Consider the following 21,194-nt stretch of genomic DNA (forward strand, 5'->3'; position numbering starts at 1 on the left):
CGGTGTTGGCCGTAAGCGAGAATCTAACTCGGGGTCACCGCGTTCGGAGCGTGCGCACGGTCACGTGCGAATGAACGGTGACACGAGCGCGCACGCAGTGCGGCAACACATGAAGGCACAGCGACGCACCAACGCACAGTGTGGTGCCGCCTAGCGCCCACACCGTGCAGCGCTCCACTCAACCACGGAGGAGAGGCAGGGTGGACAACGCACCGCAGGAGGGGTAAACAAGTTGATTTTGTGTAACTCAAGCGAGAACTCAAGAGACCAGGATGAGGTGTCATTTGCAGAGTGACCTGGGGAGGCATTCGTCTGCTGCCAGTAGACGGGGGGGGGGGGGGGGGGGGCAATGATGGCTGCGTGTTGTACCATCCCAATTGAGCCACTGGTGGTGTCGTTTTCAAAAGTGGCAAATTTGTACCCTGATGCTGTCACATAAGAGATTGGTGCCAGAAAGATGTGGCCACGACTTGAGCCACATTGACACAAGACAGAGGAAAGTGGAAACGAATGACCAAATGTGCAGTGGACACCTACGGGCAATCTGCCCATGGACCGTGATGATGATGATGCCGTCACGAAATGTCGGGGGATCTTTAATGTCCACTGCGAAGTCGACGGCACGTAGTAGTATCACGGTTAAATATGCACCGCAGTAACATTCACGGTGGTCTGATTCTTACTGCAACACGTGGATTCGAATCGTGAACCTCTGCACCACAGCCAGGCCACGCCATGGCCCCCAACACGGCTGATTGTACGGTGTGAGGACAGGGGCAAAGGACGGGGTGAATAAAGCAAAGTGGACAGAGAGCACAGGTAGCCACCACGGGTAGTCGGGTTGCAACACAAGGCAGGGGTGAACACAGCAGACCGTCGCTGTGCGCGTGTTCTGGATTGACGAGTTTCACGTATTCGCGAGTTACTAAATGCATATTGATTCCCTATTGGCGACAACTGTGCGCTGTTATCAAACACCTTGCATCTCCCGAGGAGTCATCCTCCTGATATTCCTGACCATCAACACCACCTCCATGGTAGTCATTGTTATTAAATATTTACCACCCTCGCCCCCCATGTTCACTCGTACCAGGAACGTAACCCCATTTTTCCCGTTGCAACAAGGTTTTTGCATTCGCGAATGCTGCATTCACGAGCGCTTTCAAGAACGTAACCCTCGCCAGATAGAGAGGGTTCACGGCATTTCACTGGGGTGAACGCGGCCACCGGGAGGCAGCCGACGCCACCGCCGCCACTCGTTCGCTCGCTCGCTCGCTCGCTACCTGCCGCAGCCAGGCCCTGTGGTAGAGCATCTCGTACTCGAGCAACACGCGCGCCACGCGGTTGTAGTTTCGCACGCAGCGGCGCCCGTCGGGCGACTCGAGGGCGCGCGGGCAGCGCTGCAGCAGCTCCATGGGCGCCTGCAGGCGGCGCACGAGCTGGCGCGCCCACGCCACACGGCCCGACACGGGCGGCGCGTCGCGAGCCAGCGGCGGGTCCTGCTTCTGGCGCGCGTACGCCCGCGACACGGCCTCGATCTCCCGCGCGAAGCCCTGCACCGCCTGCTGGTACTTCTCCTCCACGCCCAGGTCCGGGATGCCCAGCCTAGCGGCGGAGAGCGGGGGGTGGGAGGGACGCGTGTGAGGCAGCGGGGCGGGGGGGCGGGCGGTGGAGGGAGAAAGTGGGAAGGGTCAGGGGGAGAAGGAAACGGTCGAGGGTGAGATCTAGGAGAGTAGACTCAAGCACAGTGGAGCACTTTGGTTTTTGTTTGTTTTCGTTTGACGTAGATATTGCCTATTCCGTATTGTATTCTGTGTAGTCTGTAATAGCTGAGTAATGATTTTGAAATGTACTCATTGGGAGACACGGGATAAAAAAAAAGTGATGATGATGGGAAGATGGGGGAATTCTGGGGAAAGAGAGGAGAGGCAGAAGGAGTTGAGTCAGGGAGAGAGGGGAGAATGGGAGAAAGGAGTGGGGCTGGACAGAGAGAGGAGGGGGGAACCAGGGACCAAGGGGGAAGATGGACAGAGGGGGATGAAACAATTTTGGCACGGAATCTGGTACAAGGAATGGCATGGGGAGGGGGGGGGGCTGTCAATTTTCCCCTCTCTGTGTAGCCCCGCATCTGGTCACCTCCAGCCCATGGGCCCTGGTGCAGTTGGACCGCCTGCACACTCCGCAGCTACGCCACTCTGAACCAGTAGGAAAGGTGGAGAGCCGGGGAGGGAAGAGAGTGGCCGGATGGGAAGAGAGATCCTTCCGACTGCGAGTCGGTGGTGATAGCCACGGTGCATGACGAACATCGACTGTCGTGCCGGATGGGAAGAGAGATCCTTCCGACTGCGAGTCGGTGGTGATAGCCACGGTGCGTGACGAGCATCGACTGTCGTGATAAGATCTTGTGATACGATCTGTCGAGGCATGAGGCTTTACTTCTCAAACTTCTGCAGCAGGACCAGGGCCCTCTCCGTGCTGTTGATCTTCTCGAAGGAACTGTCCATGAATTGGCGAATCTGGGCCTGGCCGTGAGAAGGGAGCAAATAGACCGTCATTTGAAATGTGTATGTGCTGAACAAGAGCCAGCTTTTACACCATTGGTACCTCATTTGCCAGTAAAAAAATATGATAATTGTTTTTTTACCCTTTTATCTGGCAACAAAACTGACACCTTTTTTACGAGGAGTCATGGTTGCATAGACCACAATACCTGCATTCATAATGCAAACAAAAAACATAACTCTGATAATGAATGCACTGTCCTTGAAGTTCATTGGTCCACACCCGAGACAGTTTTCCTTAGAGCCTAGTCTCACATGGGTTGGACCAGATGACGCCAAAAGGCGTCAGTTTTGTTGCCAGATAAAAGGGTAAAAAAACAATTATCAAGAGCCAGCTTCTAAAATGTTATGAGCGACCATTTGTGGCCAGGTCGCTTCTGGAAAAAGAGTTATGTAGCTCAGCGGGCCTTACCTGGTAAAGTAAAAAAGATTTTATAGTTTTACGAGGCCATGTGAAATGTCAAAGGATCACTGGCTGGTGGTCATGGGACAGACCCAGGTGTGCTCGACCACCATACCACATGCACTGCTAGTGGAAACCATGCGCTCTCTCGTTTTTTTACATACATTTTCCAAAATATATTTTAATAAACGAAAGTTCTTCAAAACAATTGAATTGAAACACATTTCAGCCCTCTGCAAATTAATTTCGGCCTCCTCACCCACAACTATTACAATGAATTGCTAAGAACGTTGGGTCACGGTTAAACTTGCGTAGGTATACATTTAAGAGTAAATATTGTGGAGGAGCAATTGCGGGCGGCGCCCAAACCAAGTGACGCTGCTCTCTCCGAGCTCACATGGAGATCGCTGATCTGCGCGCAGAATTCATCGTAGTCCTCATCGAAGTCGACCCTCCTGTGATCCAGCACGCTGTAGGGCTTCTTCGTGAAGTCCGTCACGATCGTCTGCAGCACAAGAGCACTCCTCTCTTTGTCGTTGTCCGAGTCCGTCATCGTTCATTGATTTTGAATAAATTGTAAATTTTTATGTGTGTAAAATATGCAAAGAAATGCAAATGAAATAGTTCAAACATTTTTCGATTTAAAGCTTTCGTGACTGCAGGGATTAATATTCTTGGTTCTTTCGGTAAAGTCACGTAGAATGGAAATAATAAAATAATAAAAATAAAACATATTTTATTATGTTTTATTTTATTATATTTTATTCATTTTATTTTATTATTTCCATTCTACGTGACTTTACCGAAAGAACCAAGAATATAGTTCAAACATTGTTTTAGAAGAGACGCAAGACAGCAGGAGAAATGGAACGTTGGGCCAAAGTTGGCGCAACGGTTTCAACTACATGCCAACGTTGGCCCCACATAAGAGGTTTCTTTTGGGTTAGATCGCGTAAATATAAATGTGTCATTAAATGTATATGTCATTTATATTTACGTGATATAACCCAACAAAAACATATATTGTGGATAATATTGGTCGTGAAAGACTGTATTGCGCCATACCAAGGCGCTGTCGGTCGCTTTACCTGCCACCACGCTCACGGGCCGACAGGGGGCAGCCGAGAGAGAGAACGAGGTGTGTGGGGGATGACCAAAGGTAACCCCCCCCCCCCCCGGGTGGCCCGTGACCGGAGGTTGACACCCCAGACCCCCAAGGGCTGGGGGCTGGGGGGGATAGGGGCCACAGGCCGATTTTAAAACCCTTTGAGATTTAAGACCCTTTAAGACCTTTCCTGAACCTCCCAGACATTTCTGGAAGGTTCTGTAGAGGGGGTGATGAGGGGAGGGGTAAGCCCCCGACCTGGGGATAAAAGCCGGCCCTCTGAACGGGTCCGGCAGTGTTCGCCACCTCAAGCCTGCAGACGTCCGAAGACCTGAAGACTGGACCAGCACCCTGGGACCCTCAACCGAGGCTCTCGCCAGAGCCTGGTTGTAGCGGACCGGTGGTGGGACCCGTACCCTGGTTGGGTCGGGTCGGTTTCGCCTCCCTTAGCGGCCGTGGCAAGGGATCTGTGTGTAGCGTAGCCCGGGGTGTGGAGGACACACGAGAAGGGAGGCTGTACCCCTTCGTGTTACAGTTGGTGTCCATTGACTGTTGTTGCTTCCAGAAGCGTTTCCGTGTAGTTAGTTAGACACACAACAATTGTGTTAAGTTGGCCCCACGCTTCAACATGTTTTACTACGACAATGCCACTACTTGTAGTTCTATAACTCCCCCCCTTTCCGATATCGAGAGATAATCTTCTCCCCACGATATCTTCCTGGGTTTTTCACAGCTCGGACGCGGTGGGAAACCCTAACCTGGCACGTGGCGGCCAGCGGCTGCAGCCCCTCGATGCGCGAGTGCTGCAGGCAGGCGTACGCGTCGGCCGTGCTGTAGAAGCCCGCGAGCTTGGTGAGCCGCCGCTGGAACGCGTCGAACTTGCCGAAGATGTACATCTCGCTCAGGTCGAACGGGCGCTCGCCCGGCGTCTCCTCCAGCCGCTTCTTGGTGCGGTGGAAGCACTGCTGGTACTCCTGGTGGGGTACGGAGGGTGGGGGGAGCACGGGGTGGGGGTGGGGGCACAGGAGCGATGGGGAAAATGGGGGGGGGGGGGCATCGGGAGAGGTTATTTGAAGTGTTTTCCACGATCAACACTAACATTTCTCACTCCCTGCTGTTTATTTTATAACTGCACCGCTTTTAATATTTAACAAAGACACCCATTTGTCTGTTCACATAAAATTCGATACTTCTCAGCCTATCAACATACTAACTTTCCAGACCAATATTGTCCAACAGCCTTTGTTTCAGCAAGTATACTCTGAACTGTCTTCGACCTCTTGGGCCTCGTCAGCTTGATGAACAAATGATGCTGAGCTGCCAGATACTATTGGGCCCTGTCAGAACAATACGACAACAATGTATAGTTTATCACACATCAACCGGCCAATGAAACTCACAAACATTTAAACAACATAAATAGTTCTCTCATATCTCCTGGCGCCATTTTATGACGTCGATAAATAAATAAATATATGAGAGGCTCGCGCTTTGGGGGCCTGGAGGGAGGGGCGGCTGCAAGCGTACCTGGTTGAGACGCACGCAGGCCTCGATCTTCTTGATCACGGCCTCCTGTGGCTGCTCCCACACGGACGCCGTGCCGTCGTTGCTCATGTACGCCTTGCACGCCGTCAGCATCTGATTGGTCACCTGGGAGCGGCGGACGTCATGACAGGAGTTTCCCAGAGATACAATTCCCCGCAATGTCTCATTACACGCGCGCAGCATCGTTATCATAAAGTCTGGAACTCCGTTCCTCCAGCTCTCTGTGCTGTCGACCCCCTGCCCCTGTTCAAGTCGAGACGCAAAGCCTTCCTTTTTGTTCCTTTACGACCGGCTGCCTCTCTCGATAAAATAAATACACAACTCTCTTTACAGCGTCTTACTATGCGGTCGCATTTAGATGCCGGTATATGAGTGCACATTGTACTGTTGAGATGCGACGAGAGCCTCAAACTCATATCAGATAGCCCGGGGCATACCGCCGAGGTGTGTGTATCCACTAATTAAAATAAGAGGTGCACGTCTTTGGTTTGGTAACGAAATCAGAATTGCACGGCACCTTCACGAAGAGCGAGGTCATCTTTTCGGACGTGTTGTAGTGGCGCGAGATGCTGTGCATCATGCGGATGGCGTTCATGAGGCCTGGGATGGCGTCCACCATGCTCACCTGCATACCAGACGCACCGCACCACACGCACCGCACCACATGCACCGCACACACCACACCACGCACACCACACCACGCACACCGCACCACACACACCGCACCACACACACCGCACCATATGCACCGCACCATATCACACACATCACACCACATGCACCGCACGCACCACACCACACACACCGCACCACACCATGTCACACACAGCACATGCACCTCAAACAGCATACACACCGCAGGATACGCAGCACAAGACACGGACCACACCACATGAACCACACACACACACACCATGTCACACGCAGTGCACGACACACAAGCCCTGGAGCAAACGATACAAAATTATGACAATGACGATAAAGGTGGTATTGGCAGCAGTGATGTTGCTGCTACTGGTGCTGCTGTTATTGCTGCTGCTGATCCTACTGATGATATTGGCAATGGTGATGGTGATGATTTTGACAGCACGTCTGCTGCTGATTATAACGGTGATGTCGATTGCAACGGTGATGACGATCACGATCACAGCCACAATGATAATAATGACGTAATGCATTTCACATGAGCGCCTTAAGTGCTAACGTGCTGCTGCTGCTACTACTGAGTGCTTGGAGCAAAGAGTGTCAGCACGCACACAAGGACAAAGATCCCCCATATAGCCTTAACAGGATGTTGGGGCAAGTGTTGTTAGTGAGTGGCACGGCATACAAGGGGGTGAGTGGGCAGCACCATGCCTGGCGGTCTTTGTCCCTCCGAGTGGAGGCCCAGGGCCGGTTCAAATAATCGTCACTGGTGTTGGCCATGAGCTGGAATCGAACCGGGTCGTCAGGTTCATAGCGCAGTATGCTAACCACTGCACTACCGCTCCCCCCCCACACACACAGACACGCGTGTATACACACACACACGGACCGGGTCACTGTTGTAGAGAGGATCGCAGAACTTCTCCAGGCTGTACAGGTACTTCACGTTATCCTTCGCCTCGTTGGCGGTGTCCGTGATCCGGGCGTCAAGCGCTCGCCACGTCTGCAACAAAAGTCACCACCGCAGAACGGCATGGCCACGTGCTTTCAGAGGTCACAGCACCGGGGAAACAATCGCTGAGATCCTGGGGATCGATTCCAGGTTTGACAGCCCCGCCTGTGATTAAACCGGGTTCTCAATTGCGCTGTCAGATTGAGAGCAACTCAAACCAGTTAAATAATAAGTGACAATAATAATGGATATGTTAATAATACATGAAAACATAAACATCTGAAGATGATGTACAGGGCAGACATATTCACGTAAACAGCACATTTATGCCAAATAAAAAATAAAATAAACATTTAATGGACCAATTGAGTGCCCCATCGGGTATAATGGTTCCTATAAGGGAACATATATCATTTACATCAGCTCAGCGCACTGACTAGGCCATTATGAGTCCCACTGAACCCCCAACAACAACAACAGTAATAGCCGCCATTCGCCATGAAGTGGCGGTGACATCGCCACGGCCCCTGTGCCAGGCCAGGTGCCCTTTCAGGCCCAGTGAAGTGTCAAAGTCTCGTTGACAAAGGGTCACCGAACAGACCCAGGTGCCATGGGTTTACTGACTGAAATGACTGGCAATATGCACCAGCTGTGCCCCCCTACTGTGCCAACTGTGGAGGAGACTACTGAACCACCAAGCCAACTACAATACCCACAATCCTCGTCGTGACCAAAACGTGACAGCTGACCCCTGACCCCCGCTCCCCCATACCGAGACGATGCCTCACCTTGAGCAACTTGGACTTGGCGGCGGTGAGGACCCCGAGGACGGAGCGCACCTCGTCCCCCTTGAGCTGCTCCAGGAGGAAGCCAAAGCGTGCCGTGCGCTTCTTCCAGTGCTCCAGCTCGGCACGGGGCCCCACGTCGTCCGCCTCGCGGCGCATCTGGTCGCTCTCCGCCAGGACCTGCGGGGCCGGGAGGACGGGGCGCGGCGGGCAGGCACGGGGGGACAGGGGGTCGTTGAGCGATTCTCTCAAAGCCACACGCGTGTGCATCTGTATGTAAGTTTTGGTGAGCGGTAGTGCAACGGTTAGCAAGCTGTGATGAACCCGGTGACCGAGTTCAATTCCAGCTCATGGCCAACACAAGTAACGATTTTTATTATCGGTCCTGGGCCTCCCCTAGGTACACTCAACCTCAAATGAGTACCTTGTGTGATGTGTAAACATCTCCACTGAGGAGACAAAGGCGGCCGGGCGTGGTGCTGGCCGCCTACCCCCACATGTGCCGTGCCAGCCTTCAAAGGTGCTTGCTAACAGCACTTGCTCCAACAGTCTGTTAAGGCTATACAGGGAATCTTTGTCTTTGTATGTATGTTGAACTTATTTCGCACTGTACGTAGCCAACCGTACTTATTGGAGGTGCGGGAGAAGGACAACAAACTAAACACAAAAAGCAGTTCTAAAGAAATTAGTTTACAATCTATATTTTAAAGTGCATTTCTACAGTCGCTTCCTAATATCGGAAGAAAGAGCGTTCCAGACGGCCGCAGAAGCACATTTGAAAGTGCGTGATGCAGTGACCTTTTTCGTTCAATAGTTCACCAAAATCCGCTGCGAGGATGCCCAGAGTTCGCGTGATGGTTTATGCTCCTTGACGAGATCAGCAAGGTATTGTGGTTCATTTGTGGCAAGCACTTTGTGTGTAATGAGTGCGACCTAAAAATGTGTTCGTTCGGCAACCAGAAGCCAATGCAGCTAGGCAAGCACTGGACCGGACATGGTCGGATCTTGCAGTACCCATCACGACACGTGCCAAAGAATGTTTTCATTTTCGTATCTGCGTAAATGGATGCTTCTGTGCTTCTCAAGGGTTAAGGCGCGCACTGGACTGAGGTCGCCGGTTCAGTCTCCCAGCAGGCACAACAATTGAAACAGCGGTGTGAGATTGTTCAATCTCCATGCCCCCGCCTACAACCCACCGCCTCTCTGCACCCAGCAGCATGAATGGGCGCAACAGTCAGTCGATCGACAAGTCGCGCGTGGTGGGGTAAAGTGTGAACACTCCCAAGTGGAGCTCTCCAGAGCTACCTCTATAGAGGAGGCCCTCGTGCAACCGGTTGTGCGAGCAAACAATCGCAGAGTATGCGTTTCCTTTCCATTTGAGATCGACCTCAGCATGGTGGCGAGATGTTAACTACCTCGCCTGGTATGCAGGAGGGCGTGGGACCCTGACAGCTGTACAATTGGAGTTTGCATGTCTCTCTCCCCATGGGTCGCATGGTTTTTGCTCCGGGTCCTCCGGTTTTTCCCTCGACATTTATAAATCAACGTGCATTTAGAGGATGTGGCTGCTATACATTTCCACGCAATAAGCCACTTCGTTGAGCTATCATTTATGGACAGGTCGCTTCTGAAAAAACAGCTACGTAGCTCAGTGGGCCTTACCTGGTAAAAGAGAAATAGTTTTAGATTAATATTTGTTAACAGTAATAGTAACGGTTACACACACCTAATAGTCGCGGGGGGAGGGGGGGGGATCTTGGGAGCTGTGGGGGGGCGGGGTGGGGGCACCGGCGACTTCACCTGCTCGATCTGCTTGAGCCACACGCGCACGCACGCCTCCACCCGCTCCAGGCTCTCGCTGCTGCTCGCCACCGCCGCGAAGTCGCCGGGGCTGCTCACGCCACGCAGGTCGTACGTGGAGCACGGCTTCAGCACCACCTGGCGGCGGCGGCGGGGAGACGGAGAGGGATCAAGATCCGCCATGTAGCCTGGACAGGCTGTCGGGGCAAGAGCTGCGAGTGTACACGAATGGTGGCCAGCACCACGCCCGGCCGCCTTTGTCTCCCTAGTGGCGATGTTTACAAACACCACCAGGTACTCGGTTTATGGCTGAGTCGACCTAGGGGAGGATCAGGACCGGTTTAGAAATCACTCCTCAGAATTGATGTTAGCCATGGCCAGAAACCCAAACAGTCGGGTCTTTAAACATTGTTCCTCACATGGTATTTTTTATTCTCAGAGGCGGAATTTAACCAAATTATGATGTTTTTTTTACGTGATGGGTGAGGTAATTGGTCACCAGACTGAGACGGTTAACCCGCAGCACCCACTTTAATCACAGTCGGCTGCCACAAACGATCAGTTCCGCAATCAAACAGTGGCCCCATTCAATTTCAGGGTGCGGGCAGGACGAGTTCCTCATCACCCCCCCCCCCCCCCCCTGCGCATGCATCACGTGCGTCAAGTCACCTTCTCTGCCAGGCTGGCCTGGGCTCCGGAGAGCACCCCCACGAAGTTGTCCAAGGCACCGGCGAGCTTCAGCCGAGCGGCGGCCACGTGAACGCCGTCAGACTCATTCTGGCCCTGCCCTTGGCCATGCCCTTGCCCCTGGGCCGGTGCCTGCCCCTGGCTCCGCAATGCCGGCAGGAAGACTTGCGTGAGCAGCTCCTCCAGGGCGCCGAGCAGTCCGGCGTCACCGACGTCCAGCATGCTCACGCTCACCTCCTGGCGACGGCGCGACCGGTGGCGGCCGGTGGGTTAGTGTCGTAGGGGGGCAAGGCAGCCCACGGGGTTAGAGGGACAGGAGGAGGCTACCGCCAACACCACCACCACCACCAGAGACAAAGACCCCCCATATAGCCTTGACAGAGAGTCGGAGCAAGTGTTGTTAGCGAACAGCTATGCAGGCCAACACACCACACCAGGTACTCATTCAAGGCTGAGTCGATCTAAGGGAGGCCCAGGACTGGTTCAGATATATGCCACTGTTATTTGTTGTGAGCGGGAATTGAACTCGGCTCACCGGGGTTCGTAGCGCAACACGCTAACCATTGCACTAACGCTCCCCACAAGACAAAAACACGACAAAGATCCCCCATATAGACATAACAGACTGTAGGGGCAAGTGCTGTTAGAGAGCACCGCTCCCCACACACACAGAGGAACGTGCACTTACACACGCACGCGTACGCCCAGTGGGAAGCTGGGACTCATTACACCGCGCAGAGGATCGTAGCGCAGTGCGTCAACTACTAAGCCGCCGCTGCTCGCACCACCGGCGCCGGGCGTGGGGCACCTTGTGCACGTTGTCGATGGTTATGGCTCGGTCGGGGTGAGGGCGTACGAAGGCGACGCACGCCCCGTGTAGCGCGCAGTCCACGCCGTCCGTCACGAAGACGCGCGGCCTCCGCGCACGCGCAGACAGCGCGGCCGTCAGCGAGCTCGGCACTGGCGAGACACGGGGGCGAGAGCGCCGCTCACCGCCACGATCGTCGCTCGCCACGCTCACTGACAGATTCGCTGCCCTGCCAGATACTCGCCATCCTCGCCAGGAATATACTCACCGGCCTCCACCGCCAACATACGATCACACTCACCACAAAAATTACCACCATCCTGATGCACCCACTCACCAATCCTGCTCATTGATCACCATCCTCAAAAATGTTCGTCATCATTAACACCATCGTCTACAATATGCTCACTATCCTCACCAACATGCTCACAATCCTCACAACCAACATGATACCAAATGACACTAACACACTCATCCTCACCATTGCGCACACCCTATGCCATTCAATACACAGCGTCCTCCTTGTTACTCACCATTCTTACCAACATATTTACCGAATTTCGCTATCACACACACACACGCACCCCCGAATGATCACTCACCACTACCCCACTGCTCACACTCGCGCTGCCCGACCTCACCTGCGTCCCCGTGCTCTGCATCCTGGTAGAAGAACATGAGGTGGGGGGTCCCCCCACTCACAAAGAACCGCTCCATCCTGTCAATCTGCACAGAGGGGATGAGCTTTCATTTGTGGTCAGGTCGCATTTGAAAAAGCGCTATAAGGGTCAGTGGGACTTACCTGGTAAAATGTTTTTTTTTTAGTTGGTCAATTGTTCGTGCTTTTGAGCCAATCCTCGACACGACGGATGTCAACAAAAAGGGCCACCAGACAACCGGCCAACCAACAACTTCCCCGAGCGACGTCATCCTCCCATATTCACCACCACCACCACCCCCATGCAATCTACACTCGCCAAGGAAGGGACCTGCTGAGTGTAAAACCAAACTCGGCTGAAGTCGGCAGAATGGAGCTCCTCATCGGCGGCCTCGATGGTCAGGAACAGCGCTGCCTGCTGACGTCCGGTCAACCACGATGAACGGCGTTTTTAAGCCCACATATTAAAACAACAATTCTTATGTCCAGCGCCCCTCACGTCCAGTCTGGTTCACTGCCATCCACGCTCCCGTCTCGGCTTTCGCTCAATTACGGCGGGTTACGAGTTTGAAATTGATTGGTTGATTGCCGTCGACCCCTCGCTACGATGATCAGCAGCATGAACCGCGCAATATCGACGGCGCTTACGAGGGTCAACGGTCAATTAAGTGCGGGGCTGGTCGCCTGGGTACTCTGGTGTCCTCCCACTTCCTAAACCCTCTGTATTGCAATTGGCCACACATCCTGACGCAAAACAAATACATGGGGAGGGAACCGATATTCATTTGCACTGACCCGACTGCCGGGTGCGTGCACGCCTGGTATGACCTCGGCGCGCACTCACGGCTCGTCCGCGCAGCCCCATGCCGAGCGACGGAGCTCGTTTTATATTAACGTCGCCGCCGACGCGTTTCCCGCATTGCCCCATCGGGCCGCACGGCGCCAGCCTCACCTGAGTGCCGTCCAGCACGGCCTCCTCGACGTCCGAGCACTCGAGGCCCAGGCAGGAGGCGACCACGGCGAGCACGTGCTCGTGCCGCCCGTCCATCTGCGCCCGCTTGGCATCGCGCTCCTCCTTTAGCTTTTGCTGCGCACGCAAAGGCAGGGATCAGCCGATGTAGCCTACACGGGCTGTTGGGGCGGGTTCTGTTGGCGGGCAGTTATGTAGGCGTTCATTTAAGGCTGAATCGACTAAGGGGGGGACCCAGTACTGATTCAGGTATCTTCACTCATGTTATCCATTGGCGGGCATCGAACTCAGGTCGTCGGGTTCGCCGCCCCATCATTTACCCACAAGCAGACTCACACACAGACCCCGCGCGGATGCATGCACACCCATAAATCGACATCGGAAGAAGACTACGCACGGTGACACGCGAACATAAACAACCGCACGGAGGCAAACACGAAACAATTTACAGCCAGGACAAGAACACAACCATTACCACTGATTAGCACGGCTGGCTACGTATGGTGCGAAAGAAGTACAACATACATACTCTCATTGAGCCAGGCCTGGGCACACATTTAAAATTCACTCTTATTTCTAAACAACAGTGAAAACTTGGCGTTCGGACCGGGCAGCCGTAAAACATTGCCACGTCACTGCCGTAGCCGTCGTGGCTGCGTTCCAGGGTGAAACAAATCACCCTGAGCTGCGTGGTCTTTTCACTGGGGTGGCACGGGCGGCTTTTGTTATCGACAAACGCTCGGCAGCAGCTCACCGGCCGCTTTCTCTCCCGTCACAACACGCGTCAGACCATGAAACTGTCCGACAACATACATATGGACATACAGATGGGCGGACGAATGAATGGATGGATGGACAGACAGGTGGATTGATGGACAGACGAAAAAAATTGCCAAAAGGACGGGTGTATGCATGCCCAGTGTGCAGTATCAAGATCAGGCAGAGGCTCACAAGCTCACTGCCACCAGCGCAAGGAACCATGGGCCAAGCGATGCGGCTGAGAGTTTTACGCAGATCACAATGAACCGTGTCGTGGAGTGCTACCGAGCCGGCGCTGCTAAGAACCCGAGTTTAAATTGGGTTCTCAAGTGTACAGAGTTAAATGGTCTCAGCACGGTCACCGAGGGCACAAAAAATGTCATAATATATATTCAATTATTTCAGTCTCACGCAACTATAAATAAACTCGCAGTATGATTAATAACAACAATAATGTCTCTTGCAAATTAAATACTTCCAGACACTGTAGATTGTTAATGTATGTTTTGTGGCATTGGCACACATCGCCCACACACCCGGTTCAGCAGTAATTCACACGTTGAACACACATCTCACGCGCACACAACATGCACACACTGGATTTGAAGTTTTCGTGACTGCAAGGATCCATACTCTTTGGTTTTTAGGTGAAGTCACGTTGGTGAAAACAAAATAAAATACAAATAAACAACTAAATTAAATCACGACGTTCCGGAAGCAACACAAGCATCCGTCACCAGGTGTGACAGCTCCAGCAAAACTACTGTATAATATATATGGACATGTGTCTCTAAATAGCTCTCTTCATACGCAACAGTAATTTTGCTGGAGCAGTCACACCTGATGACGGATGCTTGTGTTGCTTCCGAAACTTCGTGATTTAATTTAGTTGTTTCATTTATATTTTATTTTGTTTTCACCTCCGTGACTTTACCGAAAAAACCAAAGAGTATGCACACACTGGCCTCTATGTCAGTATCGGTAGCAGTGACCACTACTCAGACCGCTGCCTGCGCAGTGACCGGAGTGGCAATTAAATAAACGTGAGCATTTCAATCGTTCAAACAAGACGCCCAAAATCTCCGGGGTTCTTGTTTGCGATAACGAGGGCTTCACGTGCGAAGGCGCCAGCGAAGCGCGAGAGAGAGCGGGGGTGGTGGTGGGGGGGTCGATTACGCGCAGCGAGTGTGAGTGGATTGCCGGGCGGTGCCTTGAGAAAGGCAATGCTCCGGTGTTTAGGCACTCAAGTGTGCCGAACCAGCGCCGAACGACGGAGCAATCCGGAGGCACTCGCGGCTCTTCAGCACGGTCGGCTTCTCGTCGTGGATGCAAATTCCCAGTCAATGTCCCCGTTGCAGGGTGAGGGTTTATCAGCACACGTGATCTCAATAGGACCTGGTCAGCGGAGAGCCGTGCGTTGAGAGCAGGGGTCGGCAAGCGAAATAAAAAGAGCTGTCATTTTTTTTGTTTCAAAGTCGGTTTTAAAACACGATATTTCAGAGCCGCAATGCACGTGAATGAGACGGTCCTCAGTAAATAATGTCACGAAATAGTCCTTAAAGAGCCGCATGCAGCTCTGGAGCTACAGGTTGGCGAGCCCTGGGTTCGATTGTTTGGCTGATATTAATGTCCACATAATAGGCCACTTTGTTGAGCTATCATTTGTGGCCAGGTCACTTGTGAAAAAGAGCTACCGTATACAGCTCAGTGGGTCTTCACTGCTAAAATAAAATAAAATAGTTTATTTTTAGTTTAGTACAATGGGAATGTCCTCTCTCCTTGCTGTTTGTGACATACACGTGTAGTATTGCGAGCAACGCACTGGAAGACAAGGCAATTAATAAAAACAATTCTTACAATGGCATCATTAATATCAGGACACTCTCGTCACATGAACCACAATTCCACATACATCCAAATCGTCACCCCCTCCCATTCCTCTTTGCCACTACAGCACTTCCCACGCTTAGTAAACGTCGCAGCACATATATCACGTGTGTTAAAGCCACGCTGCACGATCACCTCTGCCACTATTGCTACGAACGCTACGACCAAGCTCCATTATGTATGAGGCTGTGCACACGGATAATTTCCTTGCAAGTCTGTGACAAGGATTTTTGTTGATCCTGTTTGCGGTGAGTTCTGGCGTGGGTTGTGTGTAAATAATTCTAGATTTGAAGTTTTCGTGACTGCAAGGATCCATACCCTTTGGTTTTGTCGGTATAGTCACGTAGGTAAAAATGAAATAAAATGAAAACAACTAAATTAAATCACGACGTTTCGGGCACAACACAAGCGTCCGTCCTCAGGTGGGGACAAACACAGTAAAGAAACAATCGCTGAATTATGCCTAAGAGATGGCTGTGACGAGGGATTATATAGCTGTGGGGGGGGGGGAGCTGCTGTTGTGTTTTGCTCCTTGTCGGTTCGCAGGTTCCCTGCACCCCGCAATGATCTGCTTGTTTGGTGTTATAACATTCTTACCCGCCCCTACTGGACATCTGTGAAAAAGAGCTTCATAGCTCATCGGATTCCTCCAGTATAAATAAATAATCTGATTCTGCACTGCCGCCACTGCCGACAGTCTTGGGCTGTGGCCGTCCTTGTAACAAAGCTGCTTAGCTCCATGGGGCCTTGCCAGGGGAATTAACAAAGTCCTAGTCTGATTCTGATAGCGTGGAGGCTACAGCGGGTGAGACGGTGTACGGGTGGCACATCACACCGCTGCTCAATCCGCCCTACTCGCATTTTTGTTTATTTTCGTTGGGGTTTATTTTTTACGTTTCATGCAGTTTGCATTTGAGTGGTTGCCTCGTACAGCGTCTTCAGATGCTCCTGTACGCAGGACACCGTTTGAATTTCTAAACATATTATTCGTGTTGAATGCGCGTACGTCAAGATACCCAATATTTTGTATTGACTTGTCGATGCAGAAGCCGACAACTCCGCGGTGGTCGCCGTGTTCCTTGACACGCGGGATTGGCCCCACTGAGATGGGGCTTTGAAGTGAGCCTTCCATTAGGGCAGCGTTCGCTTTTTTAGCATCTCGCTCAGAAAACGTTTCTGAGTGGCCCTCATAATCCTGCACCTGAAGAGCGGGCGGAATGCAAGAGTCTCAGGAATCATTCATCCATTCATTTCCTGTGGATTAATGTGATTCACTGAAGAAGAATACATTATAATAGTGTTGTATATTGCACAACATTACCGTGCAGAATCAGATTCTGTATTTATCCTGGAGAAATCCGATGAGCTATGAAGCTATTTTACCCCAGATGTGTAGTAGCAGCGGGTCAGAAAGTTACAACACAAATGTACATTAATGAATGTCTATACTCTTTGGTTCTTTCGGTAAAGTGACGTAGGTGAAAAAAAGAATAAAAAATAAAAATAACTAAATTAAATCACGACGTTTCGGAAGCAACACAAGCTTCCATCATCAGGTGGGACAACCACAGCAAGAAACAAAATTACTGTAGTGGTTGTCCCACCTGATGAGGGAAGCTTGTGTTGCTTCCGAAACATCGTGATTTATTTTAGTTATTTCTATTTTTTATTTGCATTCTTATTTTTTTCACCTACGTGACTTTACCGAAAGAACCAAAGAGTATGGATCCTTGCAGTCACGAAAACTTCAAATCTAGAATGACTGTCTACTTTTCATACTCTAAACCAGCCCTGGGCCTCCCCCCATTCATCAATCTACCCGCGTGGTGAAGTATGGTCAAACAAGTCCTACAATTGACACAGTAGGCCTTCATTCAGCAATACATTACTGCACTGCTGCAAATTATACTGAAGTACGATGAAAGTCCATTGAGACCAGCAGTTAAACTTTTTTAATGGGAGATGCTGATCAGTGTTTTATTACCTAGATATATCCACAGGCTAGATACTTCAAATGTTGCTTGACGCTGCATCCCTAGAGACAGTTTATGATACAAACCTGTCAAGCCCGTACCAGTGCCCCACCTTATTACAGAGCAATTCAGACCTTGTTGGTCACCCCGTGCCCTTATAAATCTCAACGTTCATTCTACAAAGTCACATCACAAGGGAGAAACACAAACAAATAGACGTTTTTTTGCCCGTATTGAAACGGCTGTACGCCGTATGGACCTGAAAACTCAATTTCCCTGTACAAGAACACAGGTAAACCGTATGGGTTGACAGGTATGCTGATATCAGAGCAGTCATTCTAGATTCATAGACGCCAGTGAGGCAGGCATCAGATGAGCAGCTACATTCCTGGGGTCGGTGGCCCAAAACATCCTGAGTGGAATTCACTCTACCGGCCATTTAAAATGGTTCAAGTGAAGCCGGAGGTAGATTATTTAGGGTGCTTTGTGCAACCGGCAAACCACCACTGAGCCAGGCTATTTGTGCAAATGTCTCTTTAAGAAATGTCTTTACACGGATACATGGAGATGTCAATCCGCCAACACAAATACAGGGCAGTTGGTTGCATAAACGACAATGCAGTACTTGCACGGTAAATGCAAAAAACGTCATGCATCAGACACAAATGTGAAACCTACGGTAATAGACCACTGACCAACTCAAGAAAACCTCAGCAGCTGGTATATCAATTGAGCATTTAACTGGATAATTGCCTCAACGGGTGACCCAAAAACCTGGCCACTATGAAAACACAATCACCTAAGAGTACACAATACTTCATGGCAAACAACAAAACAGCAACAAAAACACACCGCGACACGACCCAAAGACAGCCAACGCTGTCCGCCTGGGAAGGGGAGGGGGGTGCATCCCTACTTTGTAGGCCGTGATCTGGCTGTTGGGAATGACCGTCTGCATGCTCTCGCCTCTCCCCCGGCGACGGCCCAGCTCCACCAGTGCCATGGCCCCCCTCGAGCCACGACTCACAGGAATCGTCACCGCTCAGGGTCGCCTCGCGCTCGCAATTCCGCTCACCGCCGCCCCCCCTCTCTCTCTGTGACTCGCAGCTCAGCAAAAGGCACCTCCCCAACCCAAACCACCCCAGCTCAGGGCTGACAACCCCGAATAATGTTTCACTTCGCGAATAAATGTACCGCTTATAATCGCGCTGTGTTAGCGACGGCTTTCCCCGCAGAGATTGGCGGAGGACCGCCCCGGGCCGAAATAACTTTGACGTCAAACTGAAAATTATTTTGCCGTCGCTTTTTTTCGTCGAAGCCGTCGTCGCTGTCCGAAGAACGCGGCCGCTGCGCCGTGACGGATTTCTCGGAGCGCACGTTCGCGTGACCCAGCGAATGTCGCACGCCCAGCGCCGCTCTCTCACCCTCCTCCTCCTCGTCCTCCTCCACCGCCTTCCAACACCACCCCCACTCACCACCACCACCCCCCACAGCTACCCCGCACCCCCGCCAATCGGCAATAAATTCCATCCTTTGGACAACTCCACCAACCTCCCGGACACAAAGCCCCGCAGCGGCAGGGGTGACGGGTGGGCTACCCCCGTCGCCTTGTCCCGCTTTGTCCGCGCAAAGAACGAACCGTGGCACTCGGCGGTGTAAGGGGCCACGCGCTCCATCTCCCATCTGTGTGTGGTCGCCCAGAGGCACGGCTACACCACGAAGATGACGAGGAGGCGGGGGGGGTACGGTTGCCCCGTTGTTGCGTTGGGGCTAAGCCAAAATGTGGCCAAGTGGTTTTGAACGCTGCACGGATCGCACCACTGCACCGGTGTTGACGGTTGTATGCTGTGTGGCTCCGGGTTGTTCGGCACGATGACATCCAAACACTCGGCTCGTCATAAAGCAATCGTCAAATGCTGAAGGGGATTGTCTTCAAGGCAAATGGTTTTCTTGAAAACGATCAATAATGGGCAAGTTTTGTTCAAGTTACAACTTGATTTGTTTGGCTGTGCCGGGTGGAGGAGGTGCGGGGTGCGGTTGGCAATGTACGGTGCGAAAGAAGTTCAACAAACATACATACATACACACATACATACGAGGAGGGCGTACGATACAATTTGTCTTTGTATAGAAGCGATATAACCCAAATAGCAATTATGAGAAACCCAAACAACTGTAATGTTGAAGTTGTGTTTTTCGCTGAGTTTTGCCATCTCTGAGAATTAAGGATTTTACCATTGACTACCACGTGGAAAACATTCTACAGTGGGAGAGGCAGAGGAAAGGTGCAGCAGCACTTAGGGTGTGGATCAGAGGTCACTTTAAAGGAACTCAGAAGTTGTTCTCCGATATCTCCTCTGCGGGCCATTCCATAATACGTGCTAAGAAGAGCAAAGGACCAGCTATCTCGTGTACATTACAAAACACTTTGAATTAATTCATTGTCATGTCAGTTGGATTCAATGCGACAATAATGCAAGTTTCTTAAATCCCGCCACCGCCCCCCCCACCCACAAGATGACTGTCCAGTGTGGAAGAGTAGACCAAAAGCTATCTAGTAAGGCTCTCCTGTGGATCCCCTTCTGCCAGCAGTGGCACGAGTAAGGATTGCAGGGCTGCGCCCTCATCATCTCTTAGCGTCTTAACGCGACCACATTCCCGCATCTCCGATGAGGACGGTTGGCTACGTACGGTGCGACAAAAGGAGTTCAACGTACAAACAAAGATCCCCCGTATAGCCTTAACAGATTGTTGGGGCAAGTGCTTTTAGCGAGCACCTATGAAGGCCGTAACGGCACACGAAGGGGTGGGTGGCCAACACCACGCCCGACCGCCTTTGTCTCCCTAGTGGCGAAGTTTACACATCGCACCAGGTACTAATTTGAGGCTGAGTCGACCTAGGGAAGGCCCAGGACCGGTTCTGATAATCGTCACCGGTGTGGGCCGTGAACGGGAATCGAACTGTGGGCGCCAGGTTCATGGCGCAGCGCGCTAACCGCTACACTACCGCTCCCCACCGCACGTACACACACACACACGCACGAGCGAGCGCGTACGTCTCGTGATGCAGCTTAGCAAGGTCAGAGCCAGGGCGTGCGTCAACAGGAGGCTCAGCTGCAGCACTGATAACGCTCGTGCGGGGAGCCGGCTCCTTTCGCAAGCAGCGAAGGCATCAACACAGCAACGCGCGCACACACACGCGCACACGCACACACACGCGCGCACACAAATACGCGCACACACACGCACACACACGCACACACACGCGCGCACACACACGCGCACACACACGCACACACGCGCACACACACGCGCGCACAAATACGCGCACACACACGCACACACACGCGCACACTTCCGTCGTGATGGAAACGGGCACGATTTAACGAGTGTTTTGTCTTGTAGGTTGTCATTGTGTTAAGGAAAGGTGTGGGGTAGGGGGGAAAGGGTTTCCTCATTCCAATCAATAGGAGCTTCAACGAAGCAGGCTAAATGGGGAATATGCCGTTCAGAAATGAGCGACAATTTTTTTTAAAATAACTATTATTTCGGTACTGTGGCAAAGTGCTGCGTTTGAGGTGATCAACCGGCAAATTTACATCATCTCGACGGTTACTTCATACAAATTAAGTTAGCAGGATATAATCCAGCCGCAG

At 51.9% G+C, this 21,194-nt stretch overlaps 1 protein-coding gene across 1 annotated transcript in view; it reads right to left on the reverse strand.

The window, feature by feature from the left end:
• DNAH5 (dynein axonemal heavy chain 5) overlaps positions 1 to 21,194 on the reverse strand; it is a 95,514-nt gene that overhangs the window by 66,933 nt on the left and 7,387 nt on the right. Inside the window, exons 2-14 of the mRNA XM_078606740.1 lie at positions 12,902 to 13,036; positions 11,933 to 12,017; positions 11,292 to 11,443; positions 10,466 to 10,720; positions 9,797 to 9,934; positions 8,000 to 8,176; positions 7,149 to 7,262; positions 6,132 to 6,239; positions 5,597 to 5,719; positions 4,828 to 5,043; positions 3,362 to 3,469; positions 2,437 to 2,522; positions 1,284 to 1,605 (exon numbers count right to left, since the gene is read on the reverse strand). Coding sequence (XP_078462866.1) covers positions 1,284 to 1,605; positions 2,437 to 2,522; positions 3,362 to 3,469; positions 4,828 to 5,043; positions 5,597 to 5,719; positions 6,132 to 6,239; positions 7,149 to 7,262; positions 8,000 to 8,176; positions 9,797 to 9,934; positions 10,466 to 10,720; positions 11,292 to 11,443; positions 11,933 to 12,017; positions 12,902 to 13,036 — 2,019 coding nt within the window. The remainder of the gene's footprint in view (positions 1 to 1,283; positions 1,606 to 2,436; positions 2,523 to 3,361; positions 3,470 to 4,827; positions 5,044 to 5,596; positions 5,720 to 6,131; positions 6,240 to 7,148; positions 7,263 to 7,999; positions 8,177 to 9,796; positions 9,935 to 10,465; positions 10,721 to 11,291; positions 11,444 to 11,932; positions 12,018 to 12,901; positions 13,037 to 21,194) is intronic.

The sequence above is a fragment of the Lampetra planeri genome, chromosome 26 (genome assembly GCF_965212315.1).
Source record: "Lampetra planeri chromosome 26, kcLamPlan1.2.h2, whole genome shotgun sequence".
In the NCBI taxonomy this organism is placed as follows: domain Eukaryota; kingdom Metazoa; phylum Chordata; class Hyperoartia; order Petromyzontiformes; family Petromyzontidae; genus Lampetra; species Lampetra planeri.